Below are 21,139 nucleotides of genomic sequence, written 5' to 3' on the forward strand. Positions count from 1 at the left end.
GTAGCTTATTCTAGTTGTCATGTATGGCCACCATAATAGTTGTCTTTCCATTATCCATTATTCCAAATACCACTTCTACTTCGTGCTCTCTCCTGCTTTTTAATATGATTTCCCTTCTTACCCTTTTTGCTTCATCATCCACTTAAAAGTAGGTGAGTGTGTCATCCGCTGATGAAATATTTACACCAGCCACCAGAGAGAAGCTGAAGAAAATTCAGAGAATTGTTTGCATGTGCATTTAAATTAGCCTTACATAAGTATCCTCCAGCTTACACCCTTGATTCTGAAGAGAGGATGTGAGGATGATGTTATGTTAATAAGATGGTGATTTGCAGAGTGTTGTCTTGTTTGTCCTGGTTGTCCTATGACGAATCATGCTTGATGGATCTGTCTGATCAAGTGTTAATGGCTGTGGGCCTGGCAACGCGGGTCAAGAGTAGTTAAATCACTCCTTTTTATGTCTTGGAGCACATGTAAATGACATCAGAACGATGACTGCATCCCTTGTAATTCCGTAGTCAGTGCGAGAAAGTGGAAGGAGGGCAAGAGGCAGAGAAAAAGAGTAAAACATTGTCTGCAGAAGCCAGTTTGTGTGCGTGTGGGTGAGTTTGTGTGTGTGTGCGTCTTTGTTGGTAACAGTCTGCTTTTACTGTTAACAAAGCATGCCGAGTCAGAGAAATGACTAAGCTGTGAGAGAGAGGGAAGGCGGGAGGGAGGGAGAGAGCCTGCTGGGAGGAGAGAAGAAGTGAAAGTGACAGGCATGTGTGCATGATGGAGAGAGATGACAAGGTTGAGAAAGGAGGGAGAGAAAGCAAACCAGTGAGGAAGAGTGAATGAGAGGGAGAGAGCAAAGTGAGAGCGTCTGAGCATCCTCATCCCCGAGCAGAAGAAGGAAGGAAGGAAGAGGAGTCGGAGAGTCGACGCCCTGCTCCGACTGAATGAGCAGCTTCTCTCCTCTGCGCACGCATCCATCCCTGCTGAGCCGTACACAGGGGGATACAACTGTGTCTCACTTGGGCTGAGATTTGCTATCAAAGATAGTGGTTGCGTTTCAAATGGAATGATTGGGAATCCCCGGCTGTGGGAGAGGAAACGGTTACCTGAGTGACTTTTAAGTACACCTGTAAGAGGAATTATTTCTACATGTGGAAGAGGACAAGGTTGAGAGATCAAGTTGGGACTGCTGCATCTACCTGGACTATAAGGCGAAGAGTTTAAGAAATTAGGCTCCAACAGTGAGATCTTTTTTCTCCTGCATGGTGGTGGTGAGTGTGTGGCGGCACCATGGGATGCACCACCAGCGTGGTTCTGTTGGAGGGGCTGCGCTCCATCCTTGAGAGGAACTGTGGCTACATCAAGGGGGCAGTGGAGCTGGGGGCTCTGGAAGAGGAAGAGGAAACACTGAGTCTGAGGGGATCTCAACACTGGATTCCCACCACTGCTCTGGTAAACCCACTTTGAAATATTACCTCTTTGCCGTCGTGTATGTGGATCATTTCCAGTTATTTTCACTCTTTTGCAACAAGTTGTTGTTGTGTTGTGTTTGACAGGACAGCTAGGTGAGAAAGGGGGGAGACATGCAGGAAATCATCACAGGTCAGAATCGAACCCTGAACCTCAAGGCATAAACCTCTCAGTATGTGCGCCTTCTCTACCCACTGAGCCAACCCGGCCACAACAAGTTGTGTTTTTAATTCAATTAAACTCCAGACTGCCTGTAGAGAAGACTTTTCTTTTTCCGGTTTCATTTGCAAACAATTATTGAGAATCAGTGACTCCACTAGCTATTGTTTTTTTCCCTCACATATACATATAACACCATGTCTTCTTGAGGTAAAAAATCAATAATTTACAGATTCAGCGCAGATTCGTTGGATTAAACATGAGTTACTGCACAGATCAGCAGAATTTTGGCTAATAATCTTCTTAATAGACTCCCCTGAGGAACTAGATTTAGTAGTCAAGTATATCTTTCAGTGCCCCCGATCACACAATTACTGTTGCAGCACATCAAAAGCTTAACGTCTGGCTGCAAAGGGAAATGTAAGATAAGTCTCAGGATTTGCACGAGTTTGCCTGTACCGAGCAAGAAAAATAAAATCTAGGCCTTGATTCATTTTTCCTTGGTCTGTAGTCATGTTGTCTTCTAGTTGGATTTATGCACTGCTACATTAAGCTACTTCCCTCAAGTTAGCTCCATTAGCCCACAGCCTGCATGTGCTAAATCAAAGAGATTTAATGGACAATCAATAGCGAGGGATTTAAGCAGGACTGCTTGTGCGCACTAAGTCAAGGACATTCACTATAAACCATTATCCCTTTTGGATGCAGGGTTTCCTTTACAACCATAAAGCTGTGGTTGGCGTCCCATAACCCTTCCTTTACAACAACAATTGCCTCAGTTGCAGCGGAATATATCGTTCCATCAATATCCAAATCACAGTTCAGCTGGGGGACACAGGAGATTTAGAATGGAGCATTGGACTCAGTGCAGATTCTGACATTTTGAGCTTCCTTAAGAATTAAAATAATGTATAAACTGAAGTAGATTGGTCGGAGAATCGGCACAGCGGGTGCGGTATTACATTCAATTTATCGCACCGTTGTGACGAAAAGAGAGCTGAGCCAGAAGGCAAAGCTCTCAATCTACCGGTCAGTTTTTGTTCCTACCCTCACCTATGGTCATGAAGGCTGGGTCATGACCGAAAGAACAAGATCCAGGGTACAAGCGGCCAAAATGGGTTTCCTCAGGAGGGTAGCTGGCGTCTCCCTTAGAGATAGGGTGAGAAGCTCAGTTATCCGTGAGGAGCTCGGAGTAGAGCCGCTGCTCCTTTGCGTCGAAAGGAGCCAGTTGAGGTGGTTCGGGCATCTGGTAAGGATGCCCCCTGGGCGCCTCCCTAGGGAGGTGTTCCAGGCACATCCAGCTGGGAGGAGGCCTCAGGGGAGACCCAGGACTAGGTGGAGGGATTATATCTCTAACCTGGCCTGGGAACGCCTCGGGATCCCCCAGTCAGAGCTGGTTAATGTGGCCCGGGAAAGGGAAGTTTGGGGTCCCCTGCTGGAGCTGCTACCCCCACGACCCGACCCCGGATAAGCGGATGAAGATGGATGGATGGATGGATATAAACTGAAGTATGTGAACCAAATCCATATATATATATAGTGTTTCCCTTCATCATTTATGCAGCTTGAAAACAAATATTCTTGTTTTCCTCTGACTTTGATCTCTCCAAGCCAGTAGAGGCTTAACCATCCCTTTGCAATGCTAAAACACAGCTAAGCTACGGTAGCTTCCTGTATTTTTTGGATTCTCCGGCACTCCATTCCCTCAGAGGTCAGCACTGTCAAGATGGCTTGCTATTGGTCAACGTCTTTTTAAATCCTGTTGTGTCATGTACCTGTACAGAAAGGTAAATGTCAGCATAGATGAAGTGTTTAATTTAATAGGTCCAGGTCACCAGTCACCTATAGCACTTCAATTTAGTTTTTCTGAACAGTATTTTGATTATTTACTGACTAATTTTGTGATACCCGCTAATGAATATACTGGAATGTACAAAATACAATTTCGGAAGTCCTGCTACCAGCTTCCAGCATTCTGGTCCAGTGCAGGCTATGGATCATGCCTTTTTTTTTAAACAGACAGGGCACTGAATGAATCTACATTTTGTTCCTACATGTATAGACTAATCCCATGCAGGGACTTTCTTCGCTTCAGTTGATGTCGCTGTACAGTTTTGAGCCGAGCTCTCAGCACTTCTGAGCGCTCTGACATCATAGCGACTTAGGGAACTCCCCTCTCCCGTATCATATTTAACTTGTCCCACATGTTTTTCCCTGAACTACCTGGAGCCACACAGTAATATAATGTTGACCGCAAGACAGAGCTGCTCTTTGCTTCTTTGATTAAAGGACATTCTACATTTTTAGTGTGATGAACAATGACTTGTGACAGATGAGTGAGCTAACTTGCATGTGATAACTATATGTGTGTGCATGTGTGTGTATCACGGTCAGTCTGAAGGGGAAGTTTGACTTCTTTTCGGGCAACACCCTCACATTTTCTCTCTCCGGGGTGCCTGTAGCGATGGTCGGCTCGCAAACATTACGTCAACCTGCCCTTATGCAATTCTCCACAGTCTTGTGTGACGCTCTACGTCTATGTGTGTGTGTGTGTGCGTGTGTGCATGCCTCTTGGGAAGGGTGTGGAGGGCTCCCATGTCCTAATGGGTTCAAGCTGTGTAAATACAAATGGACGTCATCCTTATGCTTCTTTCTCTCTCTCTCTCTCTCTCTCTCTCTCTCTCTCTCTCTCTCTCTCTCTCTCTCTCTCTCTCTCTCTCTCGCTGGCTTTTCTTTTACGTCAAGCTTTATGCCGATGGTCTAGTAAACTAATTTGCACTCCCATCATACACACATTCAGACACAAACTCACACACCCTTGTGGTATTGCTGGCATAATACCAGCGATAGCTCCAGGAAGTGTGATGGCATGAGAGATGTGGGTGAATGAAACGGGATGACCTCAGTGTAGCCAGAGCCTTTGACAAGAGGCTGATTATCACGCTGAGCTGGTGACGCTGTCACTGAGGCCACTGCAGGACGATGGGGACGCAGTACAGTCAGCAGTCCGTTACACACTGAGGCCAGAGGAAAGTCAAGTCAGAAACCTGCATTAGATTTGATTTAAATACTTCACCTCAAAATATCCTTTAAAACAAATGACTTTCCCCATTTAGTTTCATCTCTCATTCTTTTTCCCCAACTATATAAATTATTAAAACTACTAAAATAAAATAGTTTCAGAGCATCAGAATCCAAGTATTTGTAGCAAAACAATTGCAATGTTTTACCAAACAGTACCTCCAATTGTGAATAGAGAAACGAAAGAAGGTACTTATTGCATTTTGGGGTGAGTTCAGTGGATTGTTTTATCTTGTTGTGTTAAGAGTTCAGGCCAGACTTCAGTATGAAGACCATCCCGTTTGGCGTTTTTAGTGAGAAAAGTATGCTGAGCGACTGGTTACGGATGCCATGATGCCCCACAGAATGATTTCAAAGGCCCATAGCTGTGAAACGCTTGAATGATATGTATGCGTATATTGGAGTATGTATTGTACTGTATTCGCCATTGTTAACATTAACGTGGTCCTGTTTTTAGGTTATTAACTGATCAATCTTATTTACATTGTTTTTTTAATTGAATGGCTTGGTGGGCTCTTGAGCTACACACTTATGTCCTCTTACAATTTGTGTTAGTTGTTACTATTGCTGTGGCAGCAGCAGCTATCCACACTTACTGTACGGCTACTCTTTTCATGATGGTTATTTCTGGTTTTTCCATCTCACCTCACCCCATGGGTGCCCCGTTGGTAAAGTTGAACCACCTTATTTTTCAGCATGTGTGCAGTTTCCTGTGTTTTTTAAAAGAAGTTATTTCTCTGAATGGCTTATTTCAGCAAGTCCCTTTGAAGCAAGTACAGTTAAAACAAGTTATGCAAATTATGCACAGTGCCTCACACATCAGAGAACCCTGCTGTCCAAAAAGTGAAACTCACACACATGCACACACACACACACACACACACACACACACACACACACACACACCCTTACCCGCCTTTGTGCTACATTTTGTTAGGAGCGATGGTGCTGAAACTGCACCAGAGAGACGACGGCCTTTGAAGTCATCCTGACCCGTGGCATGTCATCGCCTCTCTCTGACATCCCACCTCTCCCCCTCTCATTCTGCATGCCAAAGAGTCAGAAAGATGCAGTGGCTTGTATACAGCAGTGTAGTTTGGGAGTTGTGTGTAACGCAGCATAAGAGAGAAAAAGGATTTGCATACATTTACCCACAGTAATTCCTCATTGAAAACTTTAAATGTCATCATTCTGAAACACTCTCTCCGATAGAAAACAGCTGAGCCTAGGCGCCTCCGTTGCGCAAAGATTAAAGGAGAGTGATTCTCCTCGGAGAGAACGCTGACTGGATGGAGAAACAAGGGGCAACTCAAACTGTTCCTGGAGCAGCAGGAGAGTGTTTGTGTTGCATCTGAGAGCCGGATAAGGGGGAAGAGTGTTTTAATAGACCCTGCTGTGAGTGCCCGCTGCAGCGGATATGGAGTAGCAACAGTTCAAAGCAGAGCTGTATATCAATGGGGAGTAGAACTTTATCAACACAGATTGAGTGTCTGAATGCGGCTTGGGATAGTTAATTTTAGTAATTTTAACAGTAAAGCAGTACCATCCATCTGACAATCAAAACTGATGTTAGAGAATAACCTAGCTACCATAAGTTACCAACAGTACACTATGTAAGAGAGTACATGCATTACTTATTCCAGTATAATTACACAATATTCACCACAATAGCTACTAGTTTGTTTGCTTGGGAATTCGTGGCTCAGATCTGAAGTTGGAAGCCTCTGGATAAAGCTGACGGTTAATTTGACGGTTGTAGTAAAGTAGTAAACATTTTCTTCAGTGACAACAGATATAGCCTGATCAACGCAGGATTTTTTTCAGGGACAATACCGATATTGATATTTGGGAGTTTGAAACATCTGATAATGATACATTGGCCAAGGTTCATTTTATTTATATAATCCATAACATCAATTCAAAATGTTGAGATGGTTACCTTAAATTAGATTTTTTGATTGTGACTAAGAAATCTGCTGGGGACAGTTTATAGTTGAAAAAATGAACTTCACTACTATCTAATAGACGAACTATAGAAAGATGACACTATTTTAAAACATAATTTTGGCATTTCTTTACTTCAAATTTCTTGTAATTTCTTGGCCGTCACCAATATTTTATACTGGCTGATTTATTGGAGTTTATGAGTTAATTCCCCTACACATAGAGTACATCAATACTGATACTCTACTACTGTAAATTACTTAATACGTACTGTACATCCATGCAGAGATCACAAGCATTCTCATACCCAGAATGCAACACTCTTAAAGGGGAACTCCCTAGTTTTTTCACATGAAAATGTGTTTATACTTTGCATATGTGACATTTTTTTAGTTTGTCCAGAGGGAGCTGTGTCAAATTTGATAACAGTTACTGTCGCCAAGTGATGTCACTTGAGTCAGTGTTGTTTGGTTCTGAAGACTACAAGTTTGAAAATGACCTGGGAGTGTGAAGTTAGAAAGAAATGAGCTCACCAGACCTCTGTAGCTCCTCATCTCTGCTTGAGGCTGGAGGCTCCAGACTACATTGTCCAATGGTATAAGAGTGCTATGCTAAATCTGTGGAGTGCTCTTTTAAAGCAACAGGCCATTGGGGCTCTTCCTGACAGCTACCGTATACTGAGTAATGGTATTTTGGTTGCCATTTTATTATTGAGTATTACTTTTACTTATCTTCTCTTGTACCTACTGGTAGGTAATGGTACCCGGTAAGTATTACATTGATACCTAAATGTACAAAATACTTACGCTGTAATTTTTTTTCTTCATTCATCTCCTTTTCTTCTACCTTTTCTGACGCTTTGTATTTTAAACACAAACACACACACTAGGCAGGCGGAGCAGGCACATAACAACATGATTTCTGGGCCTCTTCTAAGTTTTTAATGCGGGAGTGGTCCATTTCTTCTCCCCTCCTTCTCACACAATTCACATACTGTACATACAAACACACTCATATTCACACACACTCTCACAGCTGCACAGCTGTGAGGGTGGGAGGGACCCTATATCCTTCTGATGAGAGACAGAGCGGGGGAGAGAGGGAGAGGGAGGCTGGGTTATTGTGACTGAGTACAGAGGGAATCTCACTGGACGTCGGCAAAGCTCTCCCAACATTCACACACTGCGGGCAACTTTGTGCCATGGCAGTGTGTGTGCAGTGAGTCTCACACCTGTTTACAGGCAGGCAGGATTGACCACCATGCAGGGCCGGGCTGGCAAAGCCCCCAAAAGGGAGATGGTGATAGAATCTCCACAGCAGTACAAGAGCCTGGCTGAGATTGAGGCAGAGGTGGAGACTGGTGGGTCACAGGTGGCAGCGGTAAGTGTGTGCTGTGCCATCTTTTACATAGAAGTCAATCTCATTTTTATAGAATCCTCTCTAGTTCTGGTAGTTGTAATTGGAACCGATGTGATCTGAAAGTTTTCTATCTCTTAGATTCCATTTTTTTTTTTTTTTGAAAGGGTTAGACGGAAATGGGAAATAGCACCATCAGGGTACACCTCTCTAGGGGATTGAATGTTGATCTTTTTTTAGGAAATGGAGCACTTGTGGCTCTCTCTGTTCATTAACTGTTTCTGTGCTCCAGAGTCAGACAGATTGACAAATTGGCTGCAAAGTTGGTGCAATGATAAAGTTAAAGAACACTGTAAAAAAACAAAATATACTGTATTTTCTTCTCTTTTTATATTTGACTTTTTTTTATACATGTAGATATTTTGTTGTAATTGGACTGGTGTTTGGATACCTAAGAATTTGCCACTTTACTACTATTTTTCTAAATGCATGACATGTTTGTCATTTTATTGCAAAACTTTACTAAATTTGGATTATTTTTTCATCGGTAATTGAAGATTATAAATTTGAGTTCACTTGTTAGGTAAGAGTATTATTAAACGGACAGTACACACATCATGCTCATCTACCTCATGTCTATTTCAATCCTATAATTACAATATTGTTATTAATATATTGCCATTGCACTGATCTGCCTTGCACTGTACTCATATTTAAATCCTAAAATCTCAGTCTATTGACCGATATTGCACTATTCCTTCCCTCTCTTTTGTATATTTTTTGTAAAATTGTAAATTATATTGTATTGTTATACTGTACACTATTTTCTTTATATTCTTACCGTCAACTCTGTTTTTTATTCTTAATATGTTAGGTGTACTTTGAGAGCAAAGATTACCGGAGTCAAATTCCTTGTTTGTCTACGCAAACCTGGCCAATAAAGCTGATTCTGGTATTTGAGCTTATGGAGCATAAATAACAGGCCTTTATCAGCCTTTAAGTTAAACTTGATCTCACAACTGTGTCTCTAATGTATTTATGTGAGATAGTTACTGGCAGGTCACAGTTCACAGCTGTTTGTTGTTATCTTCTGTCTGAATGGCTATTATCCAGATGGAACTCAGGAATGACGATTTTCGGCTTATCAGATGATCTTTTACATCCAAAGGGCTCAGAGATATGAAGGGATATTTTTATTACATCATCAGGAGGATTGGTTGGACGAATCAAAATGTAAATCTATGGTCAGTTTGTTATGTGTTCATTGGACCCAGACCAAGAGGCTAATCCAAATGATATTGATCACAGCCTCGCCTTGCGGCCACTTTCCAACCAGGGGAAGTTTAGAAACGCATAGAACGATGCTAACTTTTGTTCATATTTTGTCTAGTAGCTGATTTTTCTGTTTCTTTGTTTATTTGTCAGTAAAGGGAACTTTGCACTTGAGATGTAACTAATGTATATTAACTTCCTGTAATGTAATCAGTCAATAAACTGCAATCAGTAGTCATTTTTGAGATTCTAGGGTTGGTTGGTCAGTCAACTACTTTGGTCCATTGATAATATAAAATATTCTAAAAACTGTTGGATGGGTTGCCATTAAATGTGGTACAAACATGTCTCCTCAGGATGAATCGTAATAACTTTGGTTATCCCTTCCCTTTTTATCCATCATCAGGTCAAAATGCTAAACTGTCCATTACCTTGGTTTAAGACCAACTACCTGCAAAACTAATGACATTCCCATCAGCCTCAGCTTGACTTTGTGTTTAGGGCTAATTAGTAAATGTAAACATTGCTTAAACTAACTAAGATGGTAAACTTTACACCTGCTAAACTTTAGCATGTTAGCATTGTCATTGTGGGCATGTTAGCATAGTGACGTTAGCATTTGGCTTAAAGTACAAAGTACAAACTGCAGCCTCACAGAGCAGTATCGGTACACTCATTTCCATTCATAAATCTGGCCTTTAAATAATGGAAGGAATGAAATAATTAACATTGCTGAGTTAATCTTTTGTCTCTTTTTGTCTCACAACTTCATGCACAGTGTCCTGATTTTAATATACAGGCACAGCCACACGTGTGTGTCGTATGCAAGGTTCTAATATCACAGTCAGGCTGGTTGAGGGAAGAAATGCTGGAGGAATCCCTTGGGGTTTTTTCTGTGGAATGTTAAAGCTGATGTCTGCAGCGCTGGGGGAGTTTAATCTCTGCTAGATCATGAACTATGCTACACTATCTTACCTACTGCCAAGCACCAATGCTTACAAAGCCATCTCTGTTATAATGTAGCATAAGGATTTACTGAAGAATCCTGTTTGGACTGTACATAGAAAATTGAAAATTCTCAGCAGAGTGATTAGTAGAGTTGCAATGACCACTACTTCTCTGGTTCAGGTTTTGAATGTGAGCTCATGACACAGTGACTGGTACAGTGGCACACACACACAGACGCTCGCTCATCCATACATCCCTCGCTTCTCTCATCTAGCATGTCCTCTTCTGTTAACCCACATTCATCTCTGTCTCTGTGCCAATTCCTGCTGCTGTATCTCTCTGTACTCGGTGAAAAGACAATAGCAACTTGTTGTCCAGTGTGAATACCCCAGATTTGTAACTCATGCCATACACTGATACCCTTATTAATTGTACAATTATTGGTCAACAAATGATGAAAATGTACTAAAAGACCACACATATTTATAGAGAACAAAACAGGTAGTATATTTTGCCACATTTGCCACTTGCTGATCCACTGCTGTAATCTACTTATTTTTAGACAAAGCCGAAGATCATAGAGCCTCTGGACTATGAGAATGTGCTTCTACAGAGGAAGACCCAGATCATCAGTGATGTTCTGCGGGACATGCTGCAGTTCCCCACGGACGACTTCCAGGTAAGACGTGGAGAGCGTTATTTTTTGAATCCTAAAGGTACACCTTTCCCTTCTTATAGGTCAAACTCAGTTTCAGAGCAATGTATCTGGTATTAATTAAAGGCTGTCCACGATAACGCAGAAGTTGGAAACCACGATTTACCTGTAGACAAATATGCCACTCAATAATAATACTCTTTGTTGTTTTCTAAGAGCTTGCTATCCACGCTAACATTTTAATTTCAACAAAACAAATCAACACCGGTTCTCAGTTTTAAAGGGGACATATTATGCCCAGTTTCTGGTTCAAACTTGTATTTTGGGTTTCTGGAAATGGTTAAATAAAGCTGTGCTTAGGAATACAGCTGCACTGTGTATGTATTTTTAGATTTATGATTTTAATTAGTCAAACACTTGATAAAGGACTGCAGCATCAGAATGGTCCATGAAGAGATCCATGAAGCAAGAGTTGAGACGGAGGGGAAACAGTCCTTTTTGCAATAGTCTCACCTCCATTTTGTTTTACCAGGGGAGACAAATAATTATGATGAGAGGACAAGGGTCATATGAATGACAGAGGTAGCCAAAGGCCCCAGATGGAAGCTGCTCAGTGTGGCTATGGATGTATATGGGAGACTGTAGTTGGGTGAACCAGGATGTTGCAGAGTTAGGGAGGTTGGCCCAGTTAGGTCAACTGATTTACACATCGCTGAAGTCTTTAATGGCTAAGTTTTTTTATACCTTGATGTTTAAATTCATCTTCACTTTTTAGGAAATCAGTTCCTACAACAGCTGGTTACGATAATATGAGAAAATGATATTACATGATAAACCTGTGTGTTGAATCTGCTATAAATTTGACTTCTACATGCACTGCATGTAATCGTGGGCTCACACTCTTATAAACATTTACATGCTACATAGATCAGCTGCTTGTGTTCAAAGAAGCTCACAGACTGTGTCCACATTACATCACCGCAGGGCTGAGATGGATCTCAGCGGGGTCCACTCCCAGTTTGAGAGAGAAAGAGAAAACAGACAGACTCATGCTGAAATGTTTGTCATTCCTCATGTCTCCTAAGCATGTGCTAGTAATCAGACTGTAAAGGGTAAGTCTGGTCATTTTAATATTTTTGTCATTGTCAACAAATCCCATGTGCAGAGCCGAGCCAATGTATGTATCCTCATAACAAGAATTTCTTATTCATCTGTGACATAGAGCTCCATTGTTGTCAAAAAACATATTAAAAACATCAATGAGCCACACTGTTGCACTGGGTGACATGTTCCTTGATTACCATGAACACAGACACTGTAGTTTATTTTGACTCAATCCCACATACACCTTGGTGCTGCCCCAAATACTCACTAATACCCACCAAATGTGGATTAATCCACTACTGAAAAAAGTCCCCAACAATTCAATTCAATTTCATTTTATTTATAGTGTCAAATCCTAACAGAAGTTATCTCAGGACACTTAACAGATAGAGTAGGTCTAGACCACACTCTATACACTATACACTATAATTTAAGGAGACCCAACATTTCCCCACAAGAACAAGAATTTGGTGCGACGGTGGTGAGGAAAAACCCTGGCTCTTGGTGGGCAGCCATCTGCAAATACAGTATTTCCTCCTGTTTGAGTAACGTTTGCTAAAAACTAAAGTGGCCAGCTGTTTTATGAGATTACTAAGCCTTTTATAAAGATTAAACTATGTATTTGTGACCAGTTTTCTAAGATCCTCCCTTTCTCTGTCCATTTTGTCATACAATACATACAATAGTCAAATTAAGGCATCAAAACAAGAGAATAGATACACTTGTGGAACTTAGAACATTAACAATGTATTGGGAAATCTTCAACATACAGTCTGCTTCTAGACTATTTCACAATCAGTAGATGATAAGTGGTTTTCAAGGCTGCAGAGCACAGCCATTGCTAACTGCCCTGTTTGTGTGTGTGTGTGTGTGTGTGTGTGTGTGTGTGTGTGTGTATGGTCCGACCCAGTCCGTCGATCTGTCTAACCTGCCATATGTTTTACATCACTGGGCTTAGAGAGGAGAAGGTGGGAGCTAGCCAGACATATGGGTCTAGCATGTACACGTGCTGCACATGCACACACACACATATGGATACACAGTTGCACACAGTAACTGGGTGGGCAAGAGAGTGCCTCGATGTGGAAGGAGGTAAAGTGTTGAGTTATAGATCAACCAGACTGTCCTCCCCCAAAAAACAGCCGCATATGTTGTCTATACAAACAGCTTATTACGACCTGTGTTGTTTATTGTTGGGCGGTGGTGGACTTTTATCCAGGAGACCCCTGTTTGTGTCCCGCGTGGAACGAAAAGCCAACATTGATTTATCTTAACTTGCGTACGTAGGTTAATTTACGTAATGTACTTAATTAACGTCACATACTCAACATACTTAACTTTGCGAATGTAGCTTAAGTTACAAAACAAACATACTTATTTTAAACCAAACCATGATCTTTTCCCAAACCTAACCAAGTACTTTTGTTGCCTAAACCAAACTATTTGGTCATTTAGGTATGAGGATGTGTTGGGATCAACTTCCCCTTCATGTGGATTCATGTAGAACAGGAGAGATCCTTGGATGGGTATTGGACAGAATGTGGTCAATATTTTAAGATTTTAATTCATAACGGAGTATAGTAAGAATGACATTTCTCTTTTGCAGAGTCTTCCAAGGTTTGATCCTGCACATATGTACAGATAAAACACACTACAGTCACTTCCATCTTTCAAACTAGAAAGAGGTCCTCAGAACACTCACTCCCCCCCCCCAACCGCTTTGCCCAGATATCCATGCTAGAGAATTTAATTCTGCCCTGCAGATAGGCTGCACTGCCTGTGGGAACACGCTCCCCTGGCCTAGTGGAAGCCATCAAAGCCCAGCTTTAATGACTGTGAAAGGAATGCTGTTAATTGGCAGCCAGCAGTTCTTGCTAACAGTTGATTGACAGGGGTGTCCTTTGGTCAAAGTCTCCTGTGAGTGACTGGTCAAACAGGCAGGCTGTGTATGTGTTCAATCATTTGTTTTCAGTGAATCGGAAAAGTCAGTGCACCGACTGAGAAACCGGCTCTGAAGCATGTGCGAGTACAACTGTAGTGTCTATGATGTGTCATACTGTGTTATACTGCATTATGCTAATAATTCAAAAATGAATATTCAGCCATTATCTACTCACCCTTGAGTTTTATAATAACCAAGCACAGGCCCCTTATCCCCCAATCACCCTGCTGACACTATTGAAGTTAAAACAAAAGTTGGACATTTTGGGAAATATTCTCTTTCTTGCCTGGAGTTTAATGCTGGCTCCAGCTTCATATTTATCAGGTAGACATGAGAGTGGTATTGATTTTATCATCTTTCTCACAAGAACAAAGCAAATAAAAGCATTTTCTGAATTTCCATCATTTTGTTTTGCTTTTATACAAGAAAACCTAAAAGGTCTGTCTTATTTGATGTCTTTTAGCTTTTGTAGGCAAACCCCTGCATTGCCAGCCTGAATGAACAATATTTTCCTCACTGCAGATGTTTTAACATAACTGGACTGAATAAACTGAGCTCAGTTTGGGCTACTCACAAGTCTTTGATAGCTATTGCAAGAGTGAACTGGAGAAATGAGGGCAGAGGCTCAATAACTGTATATGCTTGCCAGTGTAAGAATAGGAGTTTTATGACAAAACTAGGTCATTGTGCCACTGTTTCCTACTCATCTTTGTGGGTTGAGTAGAAAAGCAGAACACTAAGTGGGAGCAAGGCCCGAGGCGCCTTTTGCTCCTCAGCTATGGATCCTCGCTCTCCTCTCTGTGGCTGTAGCTGTCTAGCAGGATGAAGAATTAGGACTGGAATAATAAAGGCTGCAGAACATTCTTTGCAGTACTGTTTTTTCTCTCTCTTTTTTTCTTATAGCGACTCAAAAGAACAAAAGCACCATCTCCTTTCATCTTTTTAACTTTGTTTGAAAGAATAGCTCATGATTGATGATCAATAATATGATTAGACAAGATTTATTACCCTTAAATCTGAAAACGAGTGGAAAACGCAAAACCTGCGTGCTTAGCTTAGATAGCTAACTTCCTAGCTTCATAGTTATGAGACAGATAGGAGAGTGGTAATGATACAGATATAATGATTTTCTCGGCAAGAAAGCAAAGAGGCGGATTCGGAACGGTTTCTCTAAATGTGACAATCTGATATGATTTGATTATCTGGATGAATGAGAAGGAATCAGAGAGGCAGAGTGTGGAGGGGGGCGGGGTTTGCAATCAGATACAGTAGAGACAGGTGTGTTAACTGACACAGCTGATTCTTGTTGGTCTAATTACACTCTCCCTTCATAAGCAGTAGTGTGCTGGACCTTCAGATGACTTTTGCAAAACAATTAAAAAAGTAGCAATGGGTTAAAATAATAACCGACAGTTAACACCAGTACGAGGCAGTAATGCAACATATGGGATGCCAACTGCCAAAACCCTTAAGAAGAAGAAGAATAATAAGAAGACATTCAGATGACTGCCACACACCACGGACAGAAGGAAGCTGCTGCGCCGTGAGATATTGTTTAGTGGAACTGCGTTAAAAACTCTGAGCAACTGGACTGTGCGAGCAACCAGAGACATACAGTCAGAAAGTGTGTGAATATATTAGGGCTGGGACGATGTGCCTTTGTCCCGATTTGATTCTTTAAGCATACGTGGGTGCCGATTTGATTTGTATTGCGATTTTCATTTATTGCGATTCAATAGAATTAAACAAAAACAAAAGTTGAATAATACACTTCTAGAGACAATATATCATGAGACATTTTTAAAAACTAATTGTTTTCCCAAAAAAAGTCATTTGTAAAGAAATGCGTAACTTTTTAGTTATTCTGCATTTCTGCTTACTCCGTTTTGCTGGAAACTGATATGATGTAGCCGCCGTCGGCGGCACCCTATAAACTATAAATATTAGGGTGAATCTTTAGGTGAATCATTGCTAAAAAAAAATAATAATAAAACATAGATTCTAGGGAAGAGAATCAATTTAAGAAATGGCCGCAAAACAAATCACGATACATACGACAGTTGTAAAATGACTACTGTTTGTAAATCGTCTGTGCTGACTGTGGTTTGTGCTGAGGGAGTCCCACGGTGGCAGCGAGACCTGCTACAATCTCTGACCTTCCTTTTTGAAGGAAAGTACAAAGCAAAGTGCCATATGGGGATCAATACAATTTCATATAACCATGAGAAGCAGTGAAACCAACACCAAACATACACCCAAAGCAGGAAATGGTTTACCATGTGAGTGAATTTTCCCTGTTGTATAAAAACACCAGCAGGATGGATCTGCTGTGCCAGTCTCTTCTATCAGTTTTCATGCCTGCTTTCCCTTTCTCTCCTCAGATCTCCTGCCTGAGGCGCCAGGGCAGGACTCTGTTCTCCACCGTGCCAGAGACTGCAGAGAAAGAAGCTCAGTCGTTGTTTGTCCAAGAGGTAAAACTAATACATACCTGGACGTAAGCCTTCTTTGTTCATTCTTTATCCCTTGGTCTTGGCCAAAGCCTCAACCTCTCTGCCCTGACCGAAGCCCTAGTCTATCCTTTTGTTTGGAGCACAGCCATGTTTTCTCTCATTTCTCCCAAACACAGGTGCTTCGCCTCTGTCTAGATAATGCAACTAGCTCTCACGCCCTGAAGACCCATCAGAAACTGGAGCTCTTCAGACACGTATCCAGCCAACCATTCATTCTGAATAGTGTATGGATGAAGCAGAGCTGATTCGATTTCAGAGGATGCTAGTGTAAAAGAAAAGTGTCGTTGACCGCTCCCATGATTTACAGACGAGGGAAAACTGATGTGGTGCACGTCAAAAATGCCTTAGCCTTTAAATGAACTTCCATTTGTGTTCTCCGCCCTCACATGTTTCCTGAGTGCAGAGGATCGGCTACAGATGGGGTCCACAGTTCAGTAGTAGTTCACGTCGTGCAGTTTCAGAGGAGCTGTGTGTTGGGAGAGTTGGGGGTGCGGCCTGATAGGGCCTGATAGGGCATAGTCCCCCATGGCTGCAGCAAGAAATGACATCATAACTACATCTGGAGTAGCTGTGAGACCTTATACAGATGGGCTGTTCCCTGAATTGATTTTTCTTCTTTTTGGTGACCCTTTGCCTCCAATCATTGTGTATTTTAGGAATTCGCAAAACTGAAACAGATATTGGAATAGCTCAACTCAAGTGATACCACTGGTGCTTGTTTTTGTTTTATTTTTTTAAGATTATTTTTTTGGGCATTTTAGGCCTTTATTTTTATAGGACAGATGAAATAATGAAAAGGGAGAGAGAGGGGGAATGACATGCAGGGCGGAGTCGAACCTGCGGCCGTGTGCGCTCTACCACCTGAGCTTCCCGGGCGCCCGTTTTTGTTGTTGTGTCAAGTATTAAGGTTGCCTCTCTCCTCTCTATAGGAAGAAATTAATTGACTAACATAATCCCTTAAAAGATTTGGCTAGCAAACTTCCAGGGAACTTTATTAGCTTGAACAGATGACGAAAACAATCAATAGACAACTGCATTGGTCTGAAATGAATAATTATACAGAACAGCCCCATCTGGATGGATTGATTTCTGTGGAGGAGATGAGGTATTTTCAATATTACCTTTGTTCAGTAATTTTAATCCAGTCCGGAGCACACGCGTCTGTGATTTTCCACCTGCTACCCCAGTAATATTTACAACCCTATGTGCCCTGAGCTTCAGTTGGATGTGATTATTTTAGTTGTTTTTCCATAGTTGCATCTGCTAAAGCTCCTTCAGGTCTTAAAGTCTGCCTTAAATGCAACATTCCAAGTTGATTCTTACTAAAATGTTTTTGGATAGAAATCCAAGGTTGTTTTAGAAACCAGAGTCTGTCCGTGTCTGGACCATGTATGTAAGTACTTGTCTTAATTTGCTCTTGTTGAAATGACCCCTCACCCCCGCTTCACTTTCTGTCTCTGCAGTGTATCAAAACCTACAAGTCTGACTGGCATGTGGTCAATTACAAGTATGAGGAGTATTCAGGAGACTTCCGCCAGCTCCCAAAGTGAGTGTGTGTGTGTGTGTGTGTGTGTGTGTGTGCTTCAGCTATGCTAACAGGTGCTGTGAGGTGTAGACCATTTTCCTGGCAATACACATTTTTAAAAGAGTCTGTAACAAACTGGAGGTAAGGAGTTTGATATGTTACTGATTTGCATCATGGGAAATGTAAGACCCATTGTTTTTAACTTCTCGACCCATACTAGCCCCGTTTTGGGACTGTCTCATTCACTGTATGGGAGGCAGTCATGGATGATTCATAGAAAAGCTTAGGAAAGGGCAATGTCACTTTTTTAAATTCAGTAAATAAAACGATTTACACCTTTATTTACTCTGCCTTTAAACCCCCCAAATTCACTTGAATACTACATTTAACAGATAGGTAACTTTGGATGATGGTGTCAGTTTGACAAACTTTTTTTTTTATGCATTTAATTTGCTAAGCAAATTGTTATCTCTATAGCTTTATATCCATGTACTGTTCAGCTACTAGTCTGTTTTGTCCATTGCATAGCACACAATGCTGCAAAAGCCCTCCAAGGGATATTGTAAATCTTATTTTGTTCAGTGACACTGCCCTTTTGTTTACAGCCCAGTGGATGTTTTAGCCAGAACTCTAGAAAGAAGGAAATCTGTAACGGAAGCTCCAAGCTCTTCCACAACAACAATAGAAGGCTTCCTATGTTTTTCTACCAAGGATAAGCAGAGCTATTCTGGGACTGCTGTTGATTGCTATCATTAGAACTCAAGGGAAATCCCACAATCCTTACAGTATGTGTCCTTGGTCGAGCCACTTTCCTAAAGGACAGGAATGTGCTTTACAGATGTTGTGTGTCATGTTTGAAACCTTTCTAGAGTAAAACCTAGACAAGCCGTGGCCTTGACAAAACATTGTATGCTAGTAGTTCCCCCGAGCAGGCTGGGTCTTGTAAAGGTCAAAGGGCAAACTGTCCGCCTGGGGATTGAGCTGCACTTCGAAAAGCAGCTGCAGTATTTGGGCTACATCCTGTAAAGCTAGAAGCATTTTCCCCAAACCCCCATGATTGTTTTCCAAAATTAACTATAATATAACATTAATATTATAATTCCTTTATTTGCCAATTACATTTACACATACAAGGAATGGACCCTCTGCATTTAACCCATCCTAACTAATAGGAGCAGTTGGCAGCCATAGTCTGACACCCGTGGACCAACTCCATTTATAATGCCTGTACCTACGTCAAAGGCAATTGTGTGTGCGTGCGCAGTTTGCAGTACATGTAAGTCCTTGGGTGATATGTTCTTTTAAGTAAACTGAAGTTGAACTAAGTGAGCAAGCAATTATCTTTTTCCTGTACTTTCAGTAAGGTGTTGAGACCTGAGAAACTGGCAGCTCACCTGTTTGAGGTGGATGAAGATGTAGAAAAAGATGAGGTGAGTCCATCAATCCAAATCTTTTTCTCCTCTTTATTTAGGGAACACGTCTGTCCCATAGTCTTCTCACAATTCACTTCTGAAATAAGTTTAACCTTTCTCTAGGCCTCAACAAACCCTGTTTAAACAGAAACTTGATTACAAGGGAATGCAATAGAGCGCGAACTATTGAATTTATTGCACAACATTGTATTCATTTATTTAATTTCACTCCTTTATAACAAGGCAACCTTTGGATCTTTTGTTTAATGTTCTAAGCCTTCACCGTTTCCCAGAATAGCAGACATCTTCATGACATTAGTAGCATTTTAAGGGCATATCTCCTCCAAACAATTACCTCACCTCAAGCATTGATTTAACGAAACACCAGTGACCTTTAATGGACACACTGTCACAGCTGAAATCCCCAGAGATTAAAAAAGTGCGGTGTTGATCTAAATGTTGCTTTTAATGAAGAGCATTCTTCTGAACAGACCGTCAATGTGGGCAGTCAGCAGATTTTCAACCTTACAGTGTGCAATGAAATTTATGTGAGAGCATGTATGTTTTATCCATTAATGGAGGAGAGGGAGACGCATACAGACATACATGTACTGTATGTAATTCTCATCTGTGTTTAGTTTCATTTAAGTGTAAAATACACATGCTAATGTGTGTGTTCTCTGCACCTCCTCTTGCAGGACACAGCCTCCCTCGGATCTCAGAAGGGAGGAGTGTCTAAACATGGCTGGCTGTACAAAGGCAACATGAACAGTGCGATCAGTGTTACTATGCGGGTGGGTACGGTAACAGCTTTAACCACTAAAGGCGGCACAGCCTTTCACAGCCCCTTCTAATAGTGTTAGTAGTGACTTTAGCAATGTTGATATTGATGTAAATACACTTTTTAGGCAATGTGGTTAAAGTGTCACTCCACTGATTGTACACATGAAGTAACTCAGCAAGAGGAGTACTACTAAGCTTGTGAAAAACAGTTGTATGTTTTCTGTAGCTGTGGAGGAGCGTAAAAGATGAAATAAATAAAATGCATTAACTTGACATAATTATTGTCTTGAGAGCTCACACAGCTCTGTGATGTGTACACCAAGGAGAATGTATTCCTGCTCCTCTTGATCATCCATCAATCTATCTACAGTGTCCTCTTAATATATAAATATTTTTTTTAACAAGACTGCTTTCCCATTGTGTAATACTTGGTCTGCTTAGTCTTTTTTCCTCAATCAGTCAGTCATCAATCATGCAGAAAACTAAGATCTATCATTCGTTCTCTTTTGATCAAATTGGATTGGTCGTTCTGGATACAAAAAATAGTAAGCGTGTTGACAATATTCGCAAAAGTGTTTTCTCTGTCATAACTTTCAATGTTAGGTAAATACAAATCTTGGACTTTCTCCTGTCAATTTCTTTTTCTCTCTGCACGTGGAAATCAAATTAGCCATTGCTTACGGTAGCCCATTACTTGTCGTACTTTATCATTTTACCCTTGAGCTTTCCCATGCCCCATCTCCATTATTTTTAAAGAAAAAGAGGCCATTTGGGATGTTAAAGTTCTCTAATTTCATCCTCTAGTCCTTCAAGAGGAGGTACTTCCATCTGGCCCAGCTGGGAGATGGATCCTACAATCTCAACTTCTACAAGGACGAGAACACCTCCAAGGAACCCAAAGGAACCATCTTCCTTGACTCATGCATGGGGGTTGTTCAGGTAAACGATCGTATGCACTGGGGCTTTTAAAACCACTGCCCCAAA

At 41.3% G+C, this 21,139-nt stretch overlaps 1 protein-coding gene across 7 annotated transcripts in view; it reads left to right on the forward strand.

Moving 5' to 3' along the window:
* Positions 1-21,139, forward strand: part of dock9b (dedicator of cytokinesis 9b) — a 56,951-nt gene that overhangs the window by 7,948 nt on the left and 27,864 nt on the right. For 3 of the 7 annotated variants that reach the window (XM_078243668.1, XM_078243669.1, XM_078243672.1), the window contains exons 1-7: positions 7,724-8,028; positions 10,787-10,903; positions 16,307-16,396; positions 17,899-17,981; positions 19,321-19,390; positions 20,071-20,166; positions 20,960-21,094. In XM_078243668.1, the coding sequence (XP_078099794.1) occupies positions 7,909-8,028; positions 10,787-10,903; positions 16,307-16,396; positions 17,899-17,981; positions 19,321-19,390; positions 20,071-20,166; positions 20,960-21,094 (711 nt within the window). In that variant the 5' untranslated portion in view covers positions 7,724-7,908. Of the gene's footprint in view, positions 1-7,721; positions 8,029-10,786; positions 10,904-16,306; positions 16,397-17,898; positions 17,982-19,320; positions 19,391-20,070; positions 20,167-20,959; positions 21,095-21,139 lie in introns of those variants that run through there. The other 4 variants (XM_078243670.1, XM_078243671.1, XM_078243674.1 and 1 more) reach the window with 2 other exon arrangements.

This window comes from Sander vitreus, chromosome 24 (assembly GCF_031162955.1).
Source record: "Sander vitreus isolate 19-12246 chromosome 24, sanVit1, whole genome shotgun sequence".
NCBI classification, from domain to species: domain Eukaryota; kingdom Metazoa; phylum Chordata; class Actinopteri; order Perciformes; family Percidae; genus Sander; species Sander vitreus.